General features: G+C 36.2%; 1 protein-coding gene across 1 annotated transcript in view; it reads left to right on the top strand.

The window, feature by feature from the left end:
* TMEM232 (transmembrane protein 232) overlaps positions 1–18,429 on the top strand; it is a 175,954-nt gene extending 157,525 nt beyond the window's left edge. Inside the window, exons 14-15 of the mRNA XM_019727872.3 lie at positions 4,584–4,677; positions 9,618–18,429. Of these exons, the coding sequence (XP_019583431.3) occupies positions 4,584–4,677; positions 9,618–9,839 (316 nt within the window). The 3' untranslated portion in view covers positions 9,840–18,429. The remainder of the gene's footprint in view (positions 1–4,583; positions 4,678–9,617) is intronic.
* The last annotated feature ends 282 nt before the right edge of the window (positions 18,430–18,711 follow it).

Genomic DNA, 18,711 nt, shown 5'->3' with positions numbered 1-18,711 from the left:
TTTTCGTTGAGTTAGGAATCCAGACATGACTCAGCTGGGTTCTCTATTTCAGGGTCTCTCACAAGGCTGCAGTCAACATGTTGGACAAGACTAGAGTCTCTTCTGAATGCAACCTGGGCAAGACTCCACTTCTAAGTGACTCACTAATTTTTATCAGAATGTAGTTCCCTGTGGGTTATTACACTGAGAATCTCAATCACTTGCTGACTCTGGCCTATAGACCATCCTTAGTTGCTTGCCTCTCCAATATGGCAAACTAATTTATCAAAGCATAAATATCAAGAAGGCAAAAAAGAATTTGCTAACAAGACAGAAGTCACACCTAATCATGGAAGTGCTATCCAATTACCTTTGCCATATTTTATTAATTAGAAGTAAGTCATTGGGCCAGCCCATACTCAAGGAGAGTGAATTACACAAGGAATGTGTACTTCAAGGTAGGGGATATTGGAGCCCTTTTTGGAAATCTGTCTACCACATATTTCACTGTGAAAATTGAAAAATCAAGGACAAAGCAAACTTAAAACTTCCTGTGACAGAGACCATTAGCCATCATAAAACATTTCATGTGTTTCTTTGTTTTTCTCAGAAGACTTCCTTGCAGTTAGAGTAATGGTTCTCAACTGGGGTTGATTTTTGGCTCCCAGGAGACACTGGCAGTATTAATAGACATTTTTGTTTGTCATATGTGGAGAGTGTTACTGCCATCTAGTGGGCGGAGTATAGAGATGTTGCTCAATATCCTACAATGCCCTAGACAACACCCTACAACAAAGCAGTGTTTAGCCCAAATGTCAATATGGCCAAGGTTTAGAAACCCTTGGGCTAGAATCCTGTACTTTTTGCCAAGTGCTATGAGCATAAATGACATGACACTTCTATGCCAAAGCAATTAAGAACTAGTGTTTTTCTCCCAAGTCTTTCTTCCTCTGTCAGAGTGAACTTGCAAGTCACATGTTGAGATGGTAGCATTTTAAAATGGAAAGAGGATTCTTGGGTCACCTGATAGAGCAGAGCTTCTAATTAACTGTATCAAACTTTACGTGAACAAAAAACAAACATTTGTTTTGTTAATTGAGATTTCAGCATTTGTCTATTGAGAAAATTAGAAGTACGTATCTTGAACAATACAGCTCTAGAGAGAATAAACTGGGAACTACAAATGACTGGGAATCAGGATGATATCAGATGCTTCAAAAGCAGCATCAGAAGCGAGAAGACAGTGGAGCCTCAATAAACTGAGGGACAATGATATCCACTTTAATATCACAACTATCTCTTGATATTAAATACATTTGGTTAATAATGTTTGGGAAACAGGTAAAAAGATTTTATATAAAAATTGTCTGAATCCATTCTGTTCTTCCTTTGGGTAGAGTCCAACTAACAAATGATACCTGAATATTTTCCTGCCTCAATTTGTTAAATGTGAAGGGAGAATAAAGACACTTTCAAATTATTTACCTTCTATTCACCATGTCTTAGGAAGCTTCTTAAGAATATCTTTCTCCAAATGAGGGAATACACCTAGAAAAAGTAACATAATGGGTTCAGAAAACAGCCTCAACAGTGGTGAGGACTGTTCCTAGGATGACGGGACTAGGCCAACCAGTTCTAACTGACGTAAGACGGCATTTAAACTCAACACATTCAAAACTGAAGTTGTCACTTGCTCTCCATGCCACCTCAAATGCTCTTTGATACTCATTTAAGTTATATTCTCCCTTAGTCACACTAACACTACATTAACACTTACTCATCCTTCCAGATTTGTTCCAGAGATGTTCCTGGAGCCATACCTTAGCCTGGAGGCACACTATGTTTTCTCCTGCATTGTGAAATCATCTCCATTAGTTTCTATAAGCTGCCTTTTAAAGAAATTTAACATCCTTTTTCTATGTCTTTTGGCATCTTTCAGTCAAGCACATCACAATCCCATTGTGATAACCACACACATTAGTGTCTAAAATGAGACTGATGAAAAGACCCAGACTCTAATGGTTAAATTGATTTAGGGGCTTGTGGATGAACTGAAATAGAAGATGAATCAGACCTGTTAGTGTGGCAGAGGACCATCCGTGGCTACAGATCACACGATTTTGTGTCTGGGAATGCAGAAAGAATTGTTAGTGGAACATGTCCATTGGAAATTTTGACTCAGTGGATTGAAAAGAAATTAAAATACAAAATGCCTTGACTTTGAGTTCCTTACTTGCTTTATCAGCCCTAGTTAATGTTAAAGTGATACATGAAACTCTGGCAGGCACTGTATATAGAAACCACCAGATCAATAGTCTGACTGGCAAAGAAAAGCAAGACTGAAACTGTAGCAGCTGATGTCTGAGACAGAGCCCCTGGGACAAGATCACTGGGAATGGTAGAAACCAAGGTCCTTGGAGCTTCCCTTGACTGGCATTTCCTCATGCCAGTAGAAACAGGATCACTGCTCAGGCTGTAGATGTTAGAGGGGTGAGAGAAGAACAATTTTTTTATATCCATAGATTGTTTTATGATGCAGGAACTACAAAATAAGGGCAGTTAAATAGGGACCAGATACTTTAAACATGGGATCAAGTAATGGTAATAGTAACAGTCAAGTTGAGGACAAGCTATTTCTTTATAACCTATCCTTGAAAGGTACCAAGAAGATTTATTTGGTTTTTTTAACTTTGGATAAATTTCTTGGAAATTCTACACTTTCAATCTTGTCATTTACAGGGAGCTATTATATAATATTGAGGCTCTGTGATTTGGGCAAGCCAATTATAAACACAAATAATGTTCAAAGGACACACAAATATGATTTGCTACTTGAACTGATCACCCCTACAAAATGGAAAAATCAACATTAATTGAGGTTAAAAATCTTTTATTCATGTGCCGAGGAAAATCACTTATTTTTTAACCTTCTGCTTTAAAGATTCATAAGAGATTAAATATGACCAGGTAGAATTTTGAGTGTGAAAGTTATGATTAAATACATCTCTAAGGATTTGATAACTTTTAGATTCCAGAATAATCCATGGTTCCTAAGGATACTGAATTGAAATGGAATTGGGAAAATGCTAATGAAGTATATATACTTATATGGTTAACTTAAGATTTAATTTTGTGTGTGACTGAAGTTGTTGGCTTTAAAAAGACTGCTATATCAATAATGTATTTTACATAAGCCTCATGGTAACCATGAAGCATAAAACCTAGAGTAGATACACAAAAGCTAAAGAGAAGTAAGTCAAAGCATGCCTATATGGAAAATTATCAGTTCACAAAAGAAGACATCAAAAGAGGAGGAAAGGAACAAAGGAACTATTAATACAAAACAGCCAGAAAACAACTAACAAGACAGCATTAGTGTGTCCTTACCCATCAATAATTACTTTATATGTAAAGACTGAAATCTCTGATCAAAAGTTATAGAGTGACTGAATGGATAAAACAGCAAGATCCAATTATATGGGTCTGCCTACAAGAGACTCCCTTCAATTCTAAGGACACACATGGACTCAAAGTAAAGAGATGGAAAAAAAAGATGTTCCATACAAGTGGAAACAAACAGAGAGCAAGGGTAGCTATAATTACACTGGACAAAATAGACTTTAACTCAAAGCTATCAAGAGACAAAGGGATCAATTCAGCAAGAGGAAATAACAATTGTAAATATATACACACCAAACATTGGAGTCCAGATACATGTAAAGAAAAAAAAATGGTGTTAGAGAATATGGTTGTGAAGGAGAGAAAGTGGGTTTAGAGGGAGAGATTTTAGGCAAGAGCCTAAGGAGAGACATAGCTGGTGAACTTCCTAAATTCAAAAAAGTCTGATAAATGTTTATGGCTATAATGTCTACATGCATTTTTTATCAGACTTTTTGAATTCTCTACCACCACTTTTTGTGTTTTTTTGTTGTTGTTGTTTTTTGTTTTTTTTGGTTTTGTTTTTTTGCTTTATATATGTCTGGACTCACAATCATTTCTTCATAATAACTTTAATAATAAAATTATTATGTGAACAGTTTAAATCTCCACTAGTTTAGGGCCCAGCTTTGCACTGCCAACAGTTTCACTGAGCTGTTGCTGTGTGCCACAGTTCCACTCAGTAATGCAAAGAGCGTGGAGAAGCATTGAAGTCGCAGCATTTTTTCAGTATATCTTAGTTCACATTCCTAGGCTTCGACTTGCACCAGAACTTCCAGGATCATGGGGCTGTGTATGGCAATGCACAGTGTCATCTCCCCATTGGACATAGCCAATTTCAAGCTTCCTTACGCCTTTCATATCCTTGCTTCTCATTTGCTACTGACCAGCTATAGTATTTACATCTCCTAGGAGAAGATTGCATTTTTATTTTCTAGTTCTCATTCTGTATGTCATGCCCTGCCCTCAAATATATCAGTTTTAGTAATCCAAAATGGCTTACCCAAGCTAACAGCTAATATATAGTAGTCCATAAAGAGCAGGAACTTTATGTTAACAATATAGAATCAAAATGTTTAATAATGAATTATGACTTTCATATATATATTCCTGGGAGGAGGAATAGCTGTATCTAATACTGGATCTGTTCTTATGCTTTTTTGAAGGGAACATCCTTCTGTATCCGAATTCCTCATGTTTCCATATCCAGATTTCTTCACCAAGAGAGATGAAGAGTTGGCAAGAATCATCGACCATTACGTAAGATTGATTTTTTAAAAATTACTGGCAACAGCTTTGTTCTTTAAAGGCACTTTGAATTAGAAAGCATAGTTCTGGGACTGAAATATTAATACGTGGAACTTCAAAGTAGAGCCGTCATTGGACATTGCCAAACTTAGTTATATCTGACTGTACTATCTATACATCTCAGTGCCTTCATTGGGTTACAGAAAATTTGGCCTCTGTCATTTATAAAATACTAGCCGTATCCTGTTTCCTAAATTAGTACTGATTTCTTTTGACAAGAATCTGATATCGAACAGTGAACACCAATTTCTTCTATAGTGTAGTTTTATTAATGGAACAAATATCTTTTGACTCAATGTTCAGTGACCATTCTTTACCCTTGAAATATTAGAAAGACTTTAATCACTTTGTTCTTGGTATAAGTTAAATAAGCAGTGGCAACAAAAGGCTATTCACTTAAGACACTTTAAGCCATTGAACTATATTTAGTCGATGATTTCATTTTATGACTGCTTCTTTTTAGGAGTACAGTTGGAGTAGGAGAGAAAGTATTTATTTTCTATTTTTTCTTTGAATCTAATATGGATTCAATAGCATATAGAATGTGTTTAAATTTTGTCACCAGTAGTTCAATATTATTTATCAGATTTTGTTTATATTCCCATGAATAATTTTTTTTTGCATTCCACTTAATTAATGATTTTTTGAGAAAAAAAACGAAAGATTATTTCAGTTACTGATACCACTGAATAATTTATCATATGGCTAATATTTACGCTACTCTAGCAATAACTACAAGTACTAGGATTCGGAAACTGAACAATACCCTGGAACCACAAAATGAGAGCTGAAGTTTTTGTTAAAGCAATCTATCAGATGTCCAGGGCATTATCAAAAATTCCTAATTGCTTATAAACTGAAGCATCTATATTTTACTATTCATTCAACTGATTTATCTACAACAGGTTACAAGAGATAGGAAATTGCCAATCTGTATATACACATATATTGTGTCATTTTAATAACAACACAAATCTTTTGATTCAGTTTTTAGTGACCATTCTTTACCCTTGAAAGATTAGAAAACCTTTAATCACTTTGTGATTAAACACGTCTGCCTAGGGCTAATTGAAGAGACAGACAGACATTATTTTGAATGATAGAGAGGATGCTAGGAAGAGAGGGCTAGGAAAGGAATCCTAAAATCTATCCTCTTTTCCTCTTTCCAAGGGTATAAACATTATCTAAGTAATCACCACCATGAATCTATTTAGAGCATACCTATAGAAGGTTAGAGGAATACTTTCTGAAAATAAGTTTGATAATTGATAGGATCCAAATTGTTTGATATGTTGCTAGCCTAAGCAAATAGTAGTTTATAGTATTAATTTGGAAAGATTTATGAAAGTTTCTTTGAATATCTCACTTAAAAATGTATGCATATATATACCATTTCCTTTCATATAGCCATAACTGTAGTGCTTTGTACTTAATAATTCACACTTTACAAAATGTTCTTACATTAGTTACTTTAATCCTTATGACAAGCCTATAAAACATTTACCAATAAGAAAAATGGTGGTTTACAACTCAATTACATGTGCAAGACTTTAAAGTTAGTAATTGAGTGTACACACAAAACCAAATCTTTGGACTCCAAATCTACTTTTCTTTTCAATTCTGCATAGTTGCTCAATTTCTTGGTTTATAATCCCTAACCTGAATGGGGGTGGGGAGGTGTAATCTGTAATATTGACAAGAAATAAAAACACACAGCTACAGGTTTAATTGTCCTACTCAGTCAACTGAATTTTACTGAGTGGCCATAATAAGCAGGGAATAAGGCAGACATCTACTTGTTCAATAGATATTAAGATACCTTTATACTGTTGGTATTCCATAGCATGGTGATTAAATCCTTGAGTGAATGGGTTGAATAAAGCAGTAAATGGTGCTTCTATGTCCCATCAAATTCAAGCATATCTGCATCCTCCTAGCTGCCACATCAGTGATAATAATGGCTGATAAAAGTAAAGACAAAAGAATGGTTTATCCAAATAGAATTTGTCAAGGTCAACAAAGACAAAGATGTGAAAGAAAGGTTTACTTTTTTTGTGGGCTAACAAAAAGAAGGATCATAATGTTATGGTGAATGCCAGCCTTGCCAAGTTCTAACAAGGAGGAAAAAGAGGAAGTGCATCTTCCTGGACGTCAGGAATATGGTGCCACATTCCTACCAAAATAGCACATGCTGTTTTGAAAACCCAAACATTCTGTTTCACTGAGAGATCTTAAAAATTATTCCTCTGTTGATTTTTCACAATGTAAAGATCAAAGTCATGAGGTACAATGAAATCTCTCATGTGAAGTAGATTAGTTATCTTTGTATAGTACCGTCTTTTTAAAAAATATTTTTATTAAAATATAGCTAACATACAATATTATATTAGTTTCAGGTGTACATCAGAGTTATTTAACAGTATCCACCTGGCACCATACAGAGTTATTACCACATTACTGATTTTATTCCCTGTGCTAAAAAGTGATCCCCGTAAGTCCAGCAACCATCTGACACTGTACCATTCTATCACAATATTATTGATCTTCCCCCCCTTTTTAAATTTTTCAATTAGAGTTGACATTCAATGTTATTTTATACTAGCGTCAAGCGTGTAGCATAGTGGTTAGACATTTATATAATTTAGGAAGTGATCCCCCTGACTAGTACCACCTGGCACTATACATAGTTATTACCATATTATTGATTATATTCCCTATACTTTACATCCCCATGACTCTTTTGTAACTACCAATTTGTATTTCTTAATCCCTTCACCTTTTTCACCCTGCCCTCAACACCCCTCTCATCTGTCACCCCAATAGATCTAGTACCTGTCTGACACCATACATAGTTATTACAATATTATTGACTATATTTCTTATGCTATACCCTACATCCCCATGACTACTGTGTAACAACTAATTTGTATTTCTTAATCCCTTCTCCTTTTCACCCACCCCCCGACCCCCTCCCAACTGGCAACTATCAAAATGTTCTCTGTATCCATTAGTTTGTTTCTATCCTGTTTGTTTATTTTGTGCTTTAGATTCCACTCATAAGTGAAATCATATGACATTTGTCTTTCACTGTCTGATTTACCACACTCAGAACAATACCCTCTAGGTCCATCCATGTTGTCAAAGATGGCAAGATTTCCTCTTTTTTATGGCTGAGTAAATACTCTATCTTATTTTACCAACTACTACTTTTATGTTATAACATAAAATTGGTAGTTTTGTCAAACAATATTGCTATTTAGTTTATTATATGAGAAAAAAATTGTCACAGATAAGTATCACAGAATTTGCAGACTAAACCAAAGCATGAATTTTATTCAGTTTGCGCCTGAATGTTCTGGATGTTCTACCTCAATTTTCTGGATATTTCATGCAAAAATGGTTTCTGAGAAATGAAACTTATATGAGTAATAACTGTGTATAGGAACAGTCTCAAGATAAGTGCAGGTAATCTTTGTGTTTCTAAAACTTAACTGGGAATTTAAAAAGTAGATATGATTATATAATGCTTTAAAAAAATATTTACTCTGAGTATGTTGACATTTCTTTAAAAATTATTGGCTTTGGAAGGCTGAGTGATGTGTTATGGATTCTGAGGTTTAGTCCTACTTATTCATATCTATATATCTCAGATGAGAAATAACAGTCATAATTTGCAACCCTGGTATAATTTATGTTAATTGATAGTTGTTAAACACAGACTGGCCGCTTATGCATATGAACGGTAGTATCTTTAGGAGTTTCCAACATTTTGTGCTATGGGTCATTGTGCATTGAATGTTTTACTCAGCCTGAAGAGGGATTACCACCTCTCTTTACCTTTTCCTTCATTAAACATATTCGAAGAGAAAACAGGACCTCATGATGATGTGTGGTTGAATAGCCATTTTTACTCTCAACTACTTATTTCTAGAACTCTTGCCTCCAGACATACTGTTACTGTTATAAGTTAACATGCTCAATTGCAGCAAAATCAGTATTTGTCATCTCATTAATTTCATTTTCCACCTCATATGTTATAGTATCACAATTTTTGCCTTTCATTTTAATTTGGCTTTCCTTTTTGTTTTGCTTTGGCTTGGTTTTTAAAAAGATTTTTATTAAAAATATAGCCAAAATACAATATTATATTAGTTTCAAGTGTACACCATAGATGTACGTGAAGAAGTGATCACCATGATAAGTCCAGCAACCATCTGACACTGTACCACACTATTAACAATATTATTGGCTATATTCCCTATGCTGTACATTACCTAACCAAGACTTATTTGTTTTATACCTGAAAATTTACACCCCTTATTCCCCTTCCTTCTTTTTTCTTCCTTTTAATTTTTCAATTACAGTTGACATTCAATATTATTTTATATTAATTTCAGGTGTACAGCATAGTAGTTAGACATTTATATATTTTAATAAGTGATTCCCCTGACTAGTCTAGTACCCACCTGGCACTCTATGTAGTTATTACCATATTATTGACTATATTCCCTATGCTTTACTTTATATCCCCACAACTATTTTGTAACTACCAATTTGTACTTAATCCCTTCACCTTTTTTATTTTATGATTCCATGCTCTCATGTAAATACCAATATTGATGAAGAAAGGAAATTCCTTTGGTATACATAAATATAAAGCCTATTATCTCATCTTTTGAAAGATTTAGTATTACTAAAAATGGTAAGAGGGAATTCTGCTTGGGGGGGGGGGGCTAGTGTACTTTCTGATGGCGTATATATTTTTCCAGTATGGTAGTATATAAGTTCCTGAAGACTATTTGTAAGAAAAACTAAGGGATAATTGAAGAATTAGCATTTTGAGAAGGTAATTTGGAAAATCATATATAAATGACATTTTTTCTCTGTAACAGTGGCAGAAAGAGCTAAAGATCCAACAGAAAGAAGAGGCAATATGTGAGACCGAAGAACGTAAAGATAAACAGTTAGAGGGAAAAAATCACTTCAGAGAAATTATGAAGAGAAGACAAGAGAAACTGCAGAAGCAAACCAAACCCTATGAGCTTCCTCCTAGGACTGAAGTAATTTCATTAGAAAAGAAAATGCCTCCCCCCACCCCCAAACCCCCAAATTGATAGCAACCTGTTAGGAAAATTTTCTTCTAATTAACTAGAAGCCATTTCTTAGAGAGGAGTTGTTCGTATCTTGGTGCAGGCTCTTTAACAGTCATGTCTTAGTCCTCAATTAACAGTTAGGTCTTAATCACATTTGAGTGAAGTGATTTTACAGTTAAACATTTTCAAGAATACAGCTAGACTTGTCATAATTAACTCTTATCTTGTGATCATACAGCATGTTTCATCAATGGTTCTCAAAGTATTGATGTTCATTGGACAGTTAGATGGAAATGAATTGCAAATTATTGAGTCACATGTAAGAATTAGTTCTTGAAAACAGAATGAGTATTAACTGATACTCCTATAATTATTTTACAAATAATAGAAGTGAGGCACTTGCTTGGATTTGTATTTCAATATCAATCTATGTCAAATCAAACTATATGTCAGAAGCTTGCTTGTGATAAATTACTTTATATATTCGTAAACTAATCTGGATGGGCCAGTCATCTCTGAATGAGTTGATCTTTAACAGATACCACGGGAGACTCTTGAGTGACAGTGGTTTTTGCTTTGTCAGATGAGTTTATGAGAATGCATTTGGATAGTACTGGAAGGTACAGTTGCACTTACTGATTATCCAATCAGGAATCATCTTTAACATGTGAGTTCACTTCATCTGATGCTCTCAATCTATGGGTAAGAGCAATGGGGTGGCTGGGGGTCCTATGATGCTTTACATTCTTTTTGTGAAAAATATAGATGACAACCACCTGTGTTTCACACATGTGGCCTGGTGATACTCAAGAGATGGGTACTTTATTGGAAACACTAAACTCAAATGACTACCAGGTCAGGACGGTAACATAAAGTAATCACAGAGGTTATGAATACCTATATGGAATACCTACTCCATCCAAATAAAGTTCTTACCACTTGTCTATACGCTGCAATGTATGCTCAGTATTGTAGCATCATCCAGTATTTTAAGAAGATACCCTCAAATGGGATTATAATTTTTTAAAGATTTTATTGGAGAAGGGGAACAGGACTTTATTGGGGAACAGTGTGTACTTCTGGGACTTTTCCAAGTCAAGTTGTTGTCCTTCTTAGTTGTGGAGGGTGCAGCTCAGCTCCAGGTCCAGTTGCCGTTGTTAGTTGCAGGGGGCGCGCAGCCCACCGTCCCTTGCGGGAGTTGAACCGGAAACCTTGTGGCTGAGAGCCTGCTCTCCAATCAACTGAGCCATCCGGGAGCTCAGCAGCAGCTCAGCTCAAGATGCCGTGTTCAAACTTAGTTGCAGGGGGCACACGCAGCTCACAGAGGGCACAACCCACCATCCCCTGTGGGAGGGAGTCGAACCCGCAACCTTGTGGCTGAGAGCCCATGCTCCAACCAACCAGACCACCCGTCTGCCCGGGATTATTTTTTTAAAATAAAAGTTGCTAAATTTCAAAATATTGGCAACCAGAAAAAAAAAAAAAAATCACATAACTTTGGGTTAAATTTGACACATGGACCACAAGTTTTGACCTGTATTATATGAATTTAAAGTAACATTTTTTAAAATTTAAGATAACAATACATGGTAGAAAAATGACACGAGGGAAGGATGTTCCTATTTTGGTTCCCATTAGAGCTGATTCAGATGTATGTTGCTCCTTCCCAAATCTTTTGTGTCATCTTGTCTCCTCAGACAGAGAATATGTAAGTTCTCAAAAATACTATCTCCCAGTGCACCTGTCCAAATACCTTCATTAAACTTTGCTTTCTTCACATGTGAAAAGAAATCCGTCTTACAGAAGGCCAGCCAGTCCCTTTTCTCTGAATTCTATCCCTTCTAAAATCTTGCTCCATGTTCATTATTCCCCCTTGAAGTCCTTCTACATCACTCACTCTCTTCTAACCATGGAGGTCTCAATTTTCTACCATCTTTCCACCCAAACTACTTTCTCCTGAAGAGCCACAGTGAGGTCAGCCTTCCCAAACCCTGATTGCCCTTTTAAGTCATAATCTTTCTGTTGGGTTGTAAGGAAATGGAATCATTGGGCTGTAAATTATAGGGAAGGGACTCTGGAGATCAAGGAATTTCAACTAATCCTGCTATTTCAGAACCACATTTTAGAAAGGTCTGACAATTAGGTTTGCAAACTTTCCACTGTGCATTTACACTGGCAGCCCTGTACAAACAGCTCGGTAAGGTTTCATAACCTTGATAGATCAGTGTCTTACAGTTGTTTGTGTCGAAGTGTGGCGGTGTCTTGCTGAGTGGCATTCATTATTGTTGGGTGTTTTTGTGTGCTGTCGTGAGAATGTCTGAGCTTGAATTAGAGCAACAAACGTTAAATTTTTTGTGAACCTTGGCAAGAGTGGAACAAGACTAACATGTTAGTCCAAGTTTATGGGGATAATGCCCTGAAGAAAACGGCATGTGCAAATGGATTAAATGTTTTTCTGAGGGGAGAGAACGCATCAGGGCGGCCAGTAACAAGCAGAAGTGACAAAAACATTGCAAAAATTTGAATAGTGTGTCAAAATCATCATCTGACTGTGAGAAACTTAGTAGACCACGTAAATATCAATAGATACAGGAAAATCTTGGCATGTGAAAGGTGTGTGCAAAAATAGTCCTGAAGGAACTCACCAATGAACAAAAGTGAAGGAGAGTTGAAGTTTGTTTGCCAAGACCTTTTGGAAAGGAAAGATGATGTTTTGGGCCGTGTTATCACTGGTGATGAAACATGGGTGTACCAATACAACCCTGAAACAACATCAAAGTGCACAATGGGAGTCAGCCAATTCTCCACAACCAAAAAAGTTCCGTCAGTCCAAATCAAGAGTCAAAGCAATGTTGCTAATGTTTTTTGGTATCAGAGGGATTATTCATTATAAATTTGTACCAACTAGACAAACAGGTAACCAAGTTTACTATTTGGAAGTACTGAAAAGGCAGCATGAAAAAGTTAGACGAAAACGACCTGTACTTTTTGCTACCAATTCATGGCTCTTGCATCACAACAATGCACCAGCTCACATGGTACTGTCAGGGAGTTTTTAATCAGTAAGCAAATAACTGTATTGGAACACTCTCCCTACTCACCTGATCTAGCCCCCAATTACTTCTTTCGTTTTCCAAAAATAAAGGAAATATTGAAAGGAAGACATTTTGATGACATTCACGACATGAAGGGCAATATGACAACAGCTCTGATGACCATTCCAGAAAAAAAAGTTCCAAAATTGCTTTGAGGGGTGGACTAGGTGCTGGCATCAGTGCATATCTTCCCAAGGGGAGTACTTCGAAGGTGGCTATGGTGATATTCAGCAATGAGGTATGTAGCACGTTTTCTAGGATGAGTTTGCAAATTTAATTGTCAGGCCTTGTATATACAAATATATATATATATATATATATCTGTGAGTAGATATGCATATATAAATAAAGGTATAAGAATTCTGACTAATCAACTAGATAGATAGATAGATAGATAGATAGATAGATAGATAGATAGATAGATAACTTTACTCTTAGTCTCTAGAATTCTTTTTTCTTAAGTTATTCTTTAAAATTCTTAAAATTTGGCAACATACACCTCTTGTGGTTTTCCTCCTATGTCCTGGAATATTAGCAAAAACCAGGGCTTACAGATCTTGGTTCACATTCTGGTTATGCCTTCTACTAGCTGTGAAACATTGGGCAAGTTAGGGAATCCATCTGAGCTTTAGTTTGCTCATTTGTAAAATGGGTACAATGTATGTAAATAGTCGTATCAGTCAGAAACTAATCAGGAAAATGGAAACATGTCAATCATTTTAAGGACGAGTTTAATGTAAGGAATTGTTTTAAAAGGTATTAGAGAACTGAGCAAATAAAAAGGAAATATAGAAATGACATAGAAACCCTCACTGCAGGAAACTGCTACCACCTCTAGGCACAGGGGATCAGAGAGAAAAGGGTTGGATATTAGAATCTGGAAGTGTGGAGGAGGCATCACACACAGTGGGATGCAGCCCTCTGAGAAGGAGGCACTGCCCAGCTGTTGCTAGTACCTCTCACAGGGCACAATAAGGTGGTTTCAGGGTTTCAGAAAAAAGAGGAAAGTGGAACAAATTGGCTATGGCAGAAACCATCCTGCCAGGAAGAGCAAGAGAACAGGGAGAATCAAGTTCCTTCTTCTTCCCATCCTGAAGTCTTCCTCGAGTGCTCCAGTCCCCAGAGAGGAGAGTGGGTTTGGTGCTGAAAGATACTAATTAAATAACTGGAAAAAAATGTGTAGCTCAATGCCTAGAATATATTAGGCCATGCAATAAAAGTTAATTCCCTCATTCCCCCCCTGCATTTTCAGCCCTCTTATCTGCTTTTTCTGAAAGCTTTTCTGGGACCGAAAAACAAAAAACAAACAAACAAACAAACAAAACTCCAAAAACAAAAAACAAACAACAACGCACACACAAAAAAACAAACAAGCAAACAAACAAACAAAAAAACTTGGAAGAAAGCATCACCTTTTAAGTTAATGTAAATGCTTATAAAAAAACTTTTACAACAATTTGTCTTTATAACTGAGGTTAACATAACTAGCCCTTAATTCTTCCAATAAGTACTTAACACAAACTCAACTGGAACTTTTTGTAACCTACTTTTAATATGAATTTTGCTTCAGAAATCACAAAAATTTCAATGAGCCTCAGGCTGGGTTGGGCACCAGATTCTTGCAGCTACTTTCGTGTTGTTCAGCTTATGGTTCCTCAGCCTTAGTTATTTATTTTCCCAGACTTTCCAGTTGAAGTTGGTTAGAGGAAGAAAGAGAAGAAGATACCCATGTCTATTTAACCTCTTCAGCTCTTCTTATTCATCTGTAAACATCTCCATTAGGCAGTGTTAACCTATCTCAGGTCTAAATTCCCTTCTATCTAAAACTTGTTTTCATCCTGCTTTATACTCTGTTTACTTTTATTTTAAAAGAATAAACCCAGGTCTTCCTACATTCATTTAGTATAGATTCTCTGTAGCTTTCTCCTAGCAACCACCAAAGGAACTTTTTGTATAAACTGCATCATAGACTCTTACCTTATTCAGAATGAAATATTTATAGGAATTTTAGCTAGTTTCACTAGGGGATTGAGAATTAAAAGATATTAGGGGACAAAAGAGAAAAAAAGATAAATTGTCAGTGCTGAGTAACAGAAACATAAAAGTAAGCATTTCTTCCAGCACAATTTAAAAAAGAAAAAAATTTACAAAGGTTTGCAGGCTATGCCAAAGTGAAGTTTAAGGAAGAACATAAACAAATACCTCCACTCTGACATTAGTGAGTGTTTGGGGGCAAGGGACCTACAGAGATAGTAGACAATTAAAAGTAGCTCACGGAAACAATTATAGAAACTCTATAGTAATCTTTAGCAATTATAATGCAAGTAATTGATTCTTCTGCTCTTACCAGTAAAAATCCTCTGGGACATATGACTGTAACTGTCTACTAGTTGATTTTGAGTGACTTTTCTCACTTAATTTTTTTTATATCAATAAATCCAAAGAAAGTTACAATGTGTAAGTAGTAAATACAGTTTCTTCTTCCCATATACCACCATACTCATCCCAGTACGTCCACACCACATGGTTCTGTAGCTGGGTTTTACAACAGTGGCACCTTTGACATTTTGAGCTACACAATTATTTAACACGCAGGGGCCTTCTGTGCATTTTCAGCTGTTTAGCAGCATCTTTGGTCTGTATTCCACAAGACGTCAGTGGCAACCCCACTCCCACCCCCACCCCGAAGTCCTGGCAACCAAAAGTCCCCTTGGAGCAAAATCACTCCTGGTTTAGAATGAACCTATAGTTTCACTGAATTTGACTTCCAAATTTCAGTTAACCTCTTGGTGATTGCTTGGTAACGTCTCACACATTAAGCTCTCACTTTTGGTCAGCTAGTGAATCTCAATCAAAATTACCATAGGTCTCATCAAGCCTCTTCATTCTTCCTCACATCTCTCACAACATGAACAAGAGCACTCTTATTTGTTTTATATGTGATTAATCGATGATATTTATCACCTCCCCTGTGGGCTAAATACAGGCAGGGAGTTGTGAAAACCTGTTCTGCCAGTGCCTATAAAGAAAAGATGTATCTAGTGATACATTCAGCCTACACTGCCCTTCTCAGCCTTAGATTTGCCACTTGAGACTTAATGTAAGGCTCCTTGTACTAATTCTAGCTATGCTCTCTGACATGCAGGATGTGTTTGGAAACTTAGAGCAAAACTCATTTTAAATTATCATCTTCTATAACGTAAATTCATATATTTACATAGTTTTGCAAATTCTGTTGATGATGTGGTTACTTTGGAACTCCATGCATTTTTCATAGTGACGTGGATTTCAAGGAGTATTTGGCTTTAATGTTATTCTAGCTTAGTTTTTTCCTCCAATCATTCTAGCTAAGGGACCTATTGACATAATACCTAGTGCCTTGTTATTTTCTTATTCCTGCTTCATTGGAAAGCCAAAAATAAAAAGAAATGCATTTCCAAAGCATTTTATTTAGTTAAAAAATGCTTACGGTATCCAACTTTCTGGTGAAATTTCCCAAGATGACTCTATTTTGGAAAAGGTAGATTCTCTTTCATGAATTAATAAACAAGGTAGAAGTTAAACATTTCAGAATCACCAATGCAACTTTATTATACATAGTAAGACTATTGGCAATCCAGTGATGCATTGAATATCTATATTTGTTCTCAAGTTTCTTTTTAAAGACATTCATAACTTTATTTCATTGTAAATTTGAGTTGGAATAAAATGCTAGGTTCTCAGGCAGATTGACCATAGGTAGCTTCCTGGAAAGCCCAACTCAACCGAATGCCAAAAAAAGAAATATAATGTTGAGAAACTGTCTTTCAATTAAGTTAAACAACCCTCACTCATTCCCCATACCTGTTTTAGGGAGGAGGGAGAAAAGAAGGCAAAAACTCAGTTATTCTTTAATGACCAAATTACAAATGTTTGAAGTCCCTTGAAGATGGACTTGAAAGCCAATTACAAACCCTGGAGCCTGCACAGAGCCCTTACCAATGAGAAGAGGGAGATGATAAGAGGAATGAAATAGCAATATGATGTTAGTTCTAGAAGAGATCTTAGAATTAATAATCTAATTAATGCTGTCATTTTACAGATGAGGAAACTGAGTACCTGCAGTTCACTGCAGTAGGTGAAAGTATTTCCATTGAAGCAGGAGGAGACAAAGTGTTTCAGAAGTTAATTAACGTGCTAAGATGTCACTTAAGTAAGGATGAAGGTTTGTGGCCTCGTAAGCACCACACTACATTCCTTCAGAGATTTGGTGAAATAGTAGCAATCAGGAATAATATCCAAAACCCGTGCTTGGCGTTCTGCCTCTGACAACATGATACCGCCCTGAGGCTCTCTCTGTCCAAATATACAACGCCATTTTTGAATATACACTGACAATATAGAAGTGAAACCAGAAGTATATAAAGTTGACTTGATTGTACAGCCTTAGATGAGCTCTCAAAGGAATTGAAAAGTTAAAATTCTTAGAAAGTTTGACAACTCATGAAATGTATGTGAAGTCATGATTGTTTTTAGTAATCATTCAGGAGTGAGTAAATAAGATGTGACTCTGTATTCATCCCATTGTACAGTTAGGATTATGATGGTTTGGAACGAATAAACTTATCTGGGAAGCAGAGTTGCAACCACTGGGAAAGAGGTTTTGGCCGTGCCATTTCTGTGTCCTTTGCAGAGTCACTCAAATCAGGCAAATGGAGGTTTTTCTGACTGTTGCTTGACTCTATTTGATTGACATGTTGTATTTTGTCAACTAGATATGTTTTGATCCTTCAAGGAAATCAGTTTTTTTAAAAAAGGATTTTGATAATAGTTGCAGTTAGAAATCAAACCCTGCTTCCCAGATAAATTTATTCATTCCAAACCATCATAATCCTAACTGTACAATGGGATGAATACAGAGTCGCATCTTATTTATTCACTCCTGAATGATTACTAAAAACAATCATGACTCACATATCGTATATAACAAGCAAAAAGCAAGTATTTTAGCCCCATTGTAACTGACCTCAAAGCTAGTCTTTATAATACTGGAGTCAGGGCAGGGATGTGTAAAATGCTGTGAGAAAAGAGAATCATCTTCTAATTTACAACATAAAAAAAGGATCGATCTAGAAACTGTAATGCCTTTCATAGGTTTACCTGACTTCAGGTTCATTAACAGTCTGTTATACTTTTTCCTTATATGAAAATTATTTTTATGAGCATAGTAAAGCCTTTAGAAAGTGAATTTATTTACAGGTATTATAAATACTGGCATATTTTTGAAATCATACAAATATATTGAATCCTGTTCGTCTCTAGCTCTAATTTTTCATTTGGCTTCAAAAGCAATGACTGGAAGGCACACGCAGTAGAGTTCCTTCCATAGCATGCATCCTCCAACATGATCCCCAGGTCATGAGATTTACAGCCCGAGAGGAGAGGAAAGGGGAGGAAGAGAAGGCCCAGTACTATTCCAAGCAGAGATTGTGGAGAGTAAGAGAATTAGAAGAGCTAGGACTGAAGGGTGCTTGGTACTCTCACTCCTCACTTCAAGGGATGGGAGTTGTTTATAAACATCCAGGTAGAGAAGGAGCCTAAGTCCCTCAGGTGAGTAGCATTACCTCCTGCCCTACTGGTAAGTTGAAGGGAGAGGTGTCGTATGCAGCCGTTTCCAATGACACATGTAATCTTAGGGGTGAGATGGGAAGCCACGTCTCTGTTATTAGCACATTAAGTCCAAATCGCCAGAGAGGACTAGAGCTACTTCAAGGCACATTCGTGCTGAAGTCATACCAGGTCATCCACTCTACTGTAGA

The sequence above is a fragment of the Rhinolophus sinicus genome, chromosome 3, assembly GCF_057876585.1.
Source record: "Rhinolophus sinicus isolate RSI-liver-muscle chromosome 3, RSI-T2T, whole genome shotgun sequence".
NCBI lineage: Eukaryota > Metazoa > Chordata > Mammalia > Chiroptera > Rhinolophidae > Rhinolophus > Rhinolophus sinicus.
This window is presented reverse-complemented; position numbering and strand designations above follow the sequence as displayed.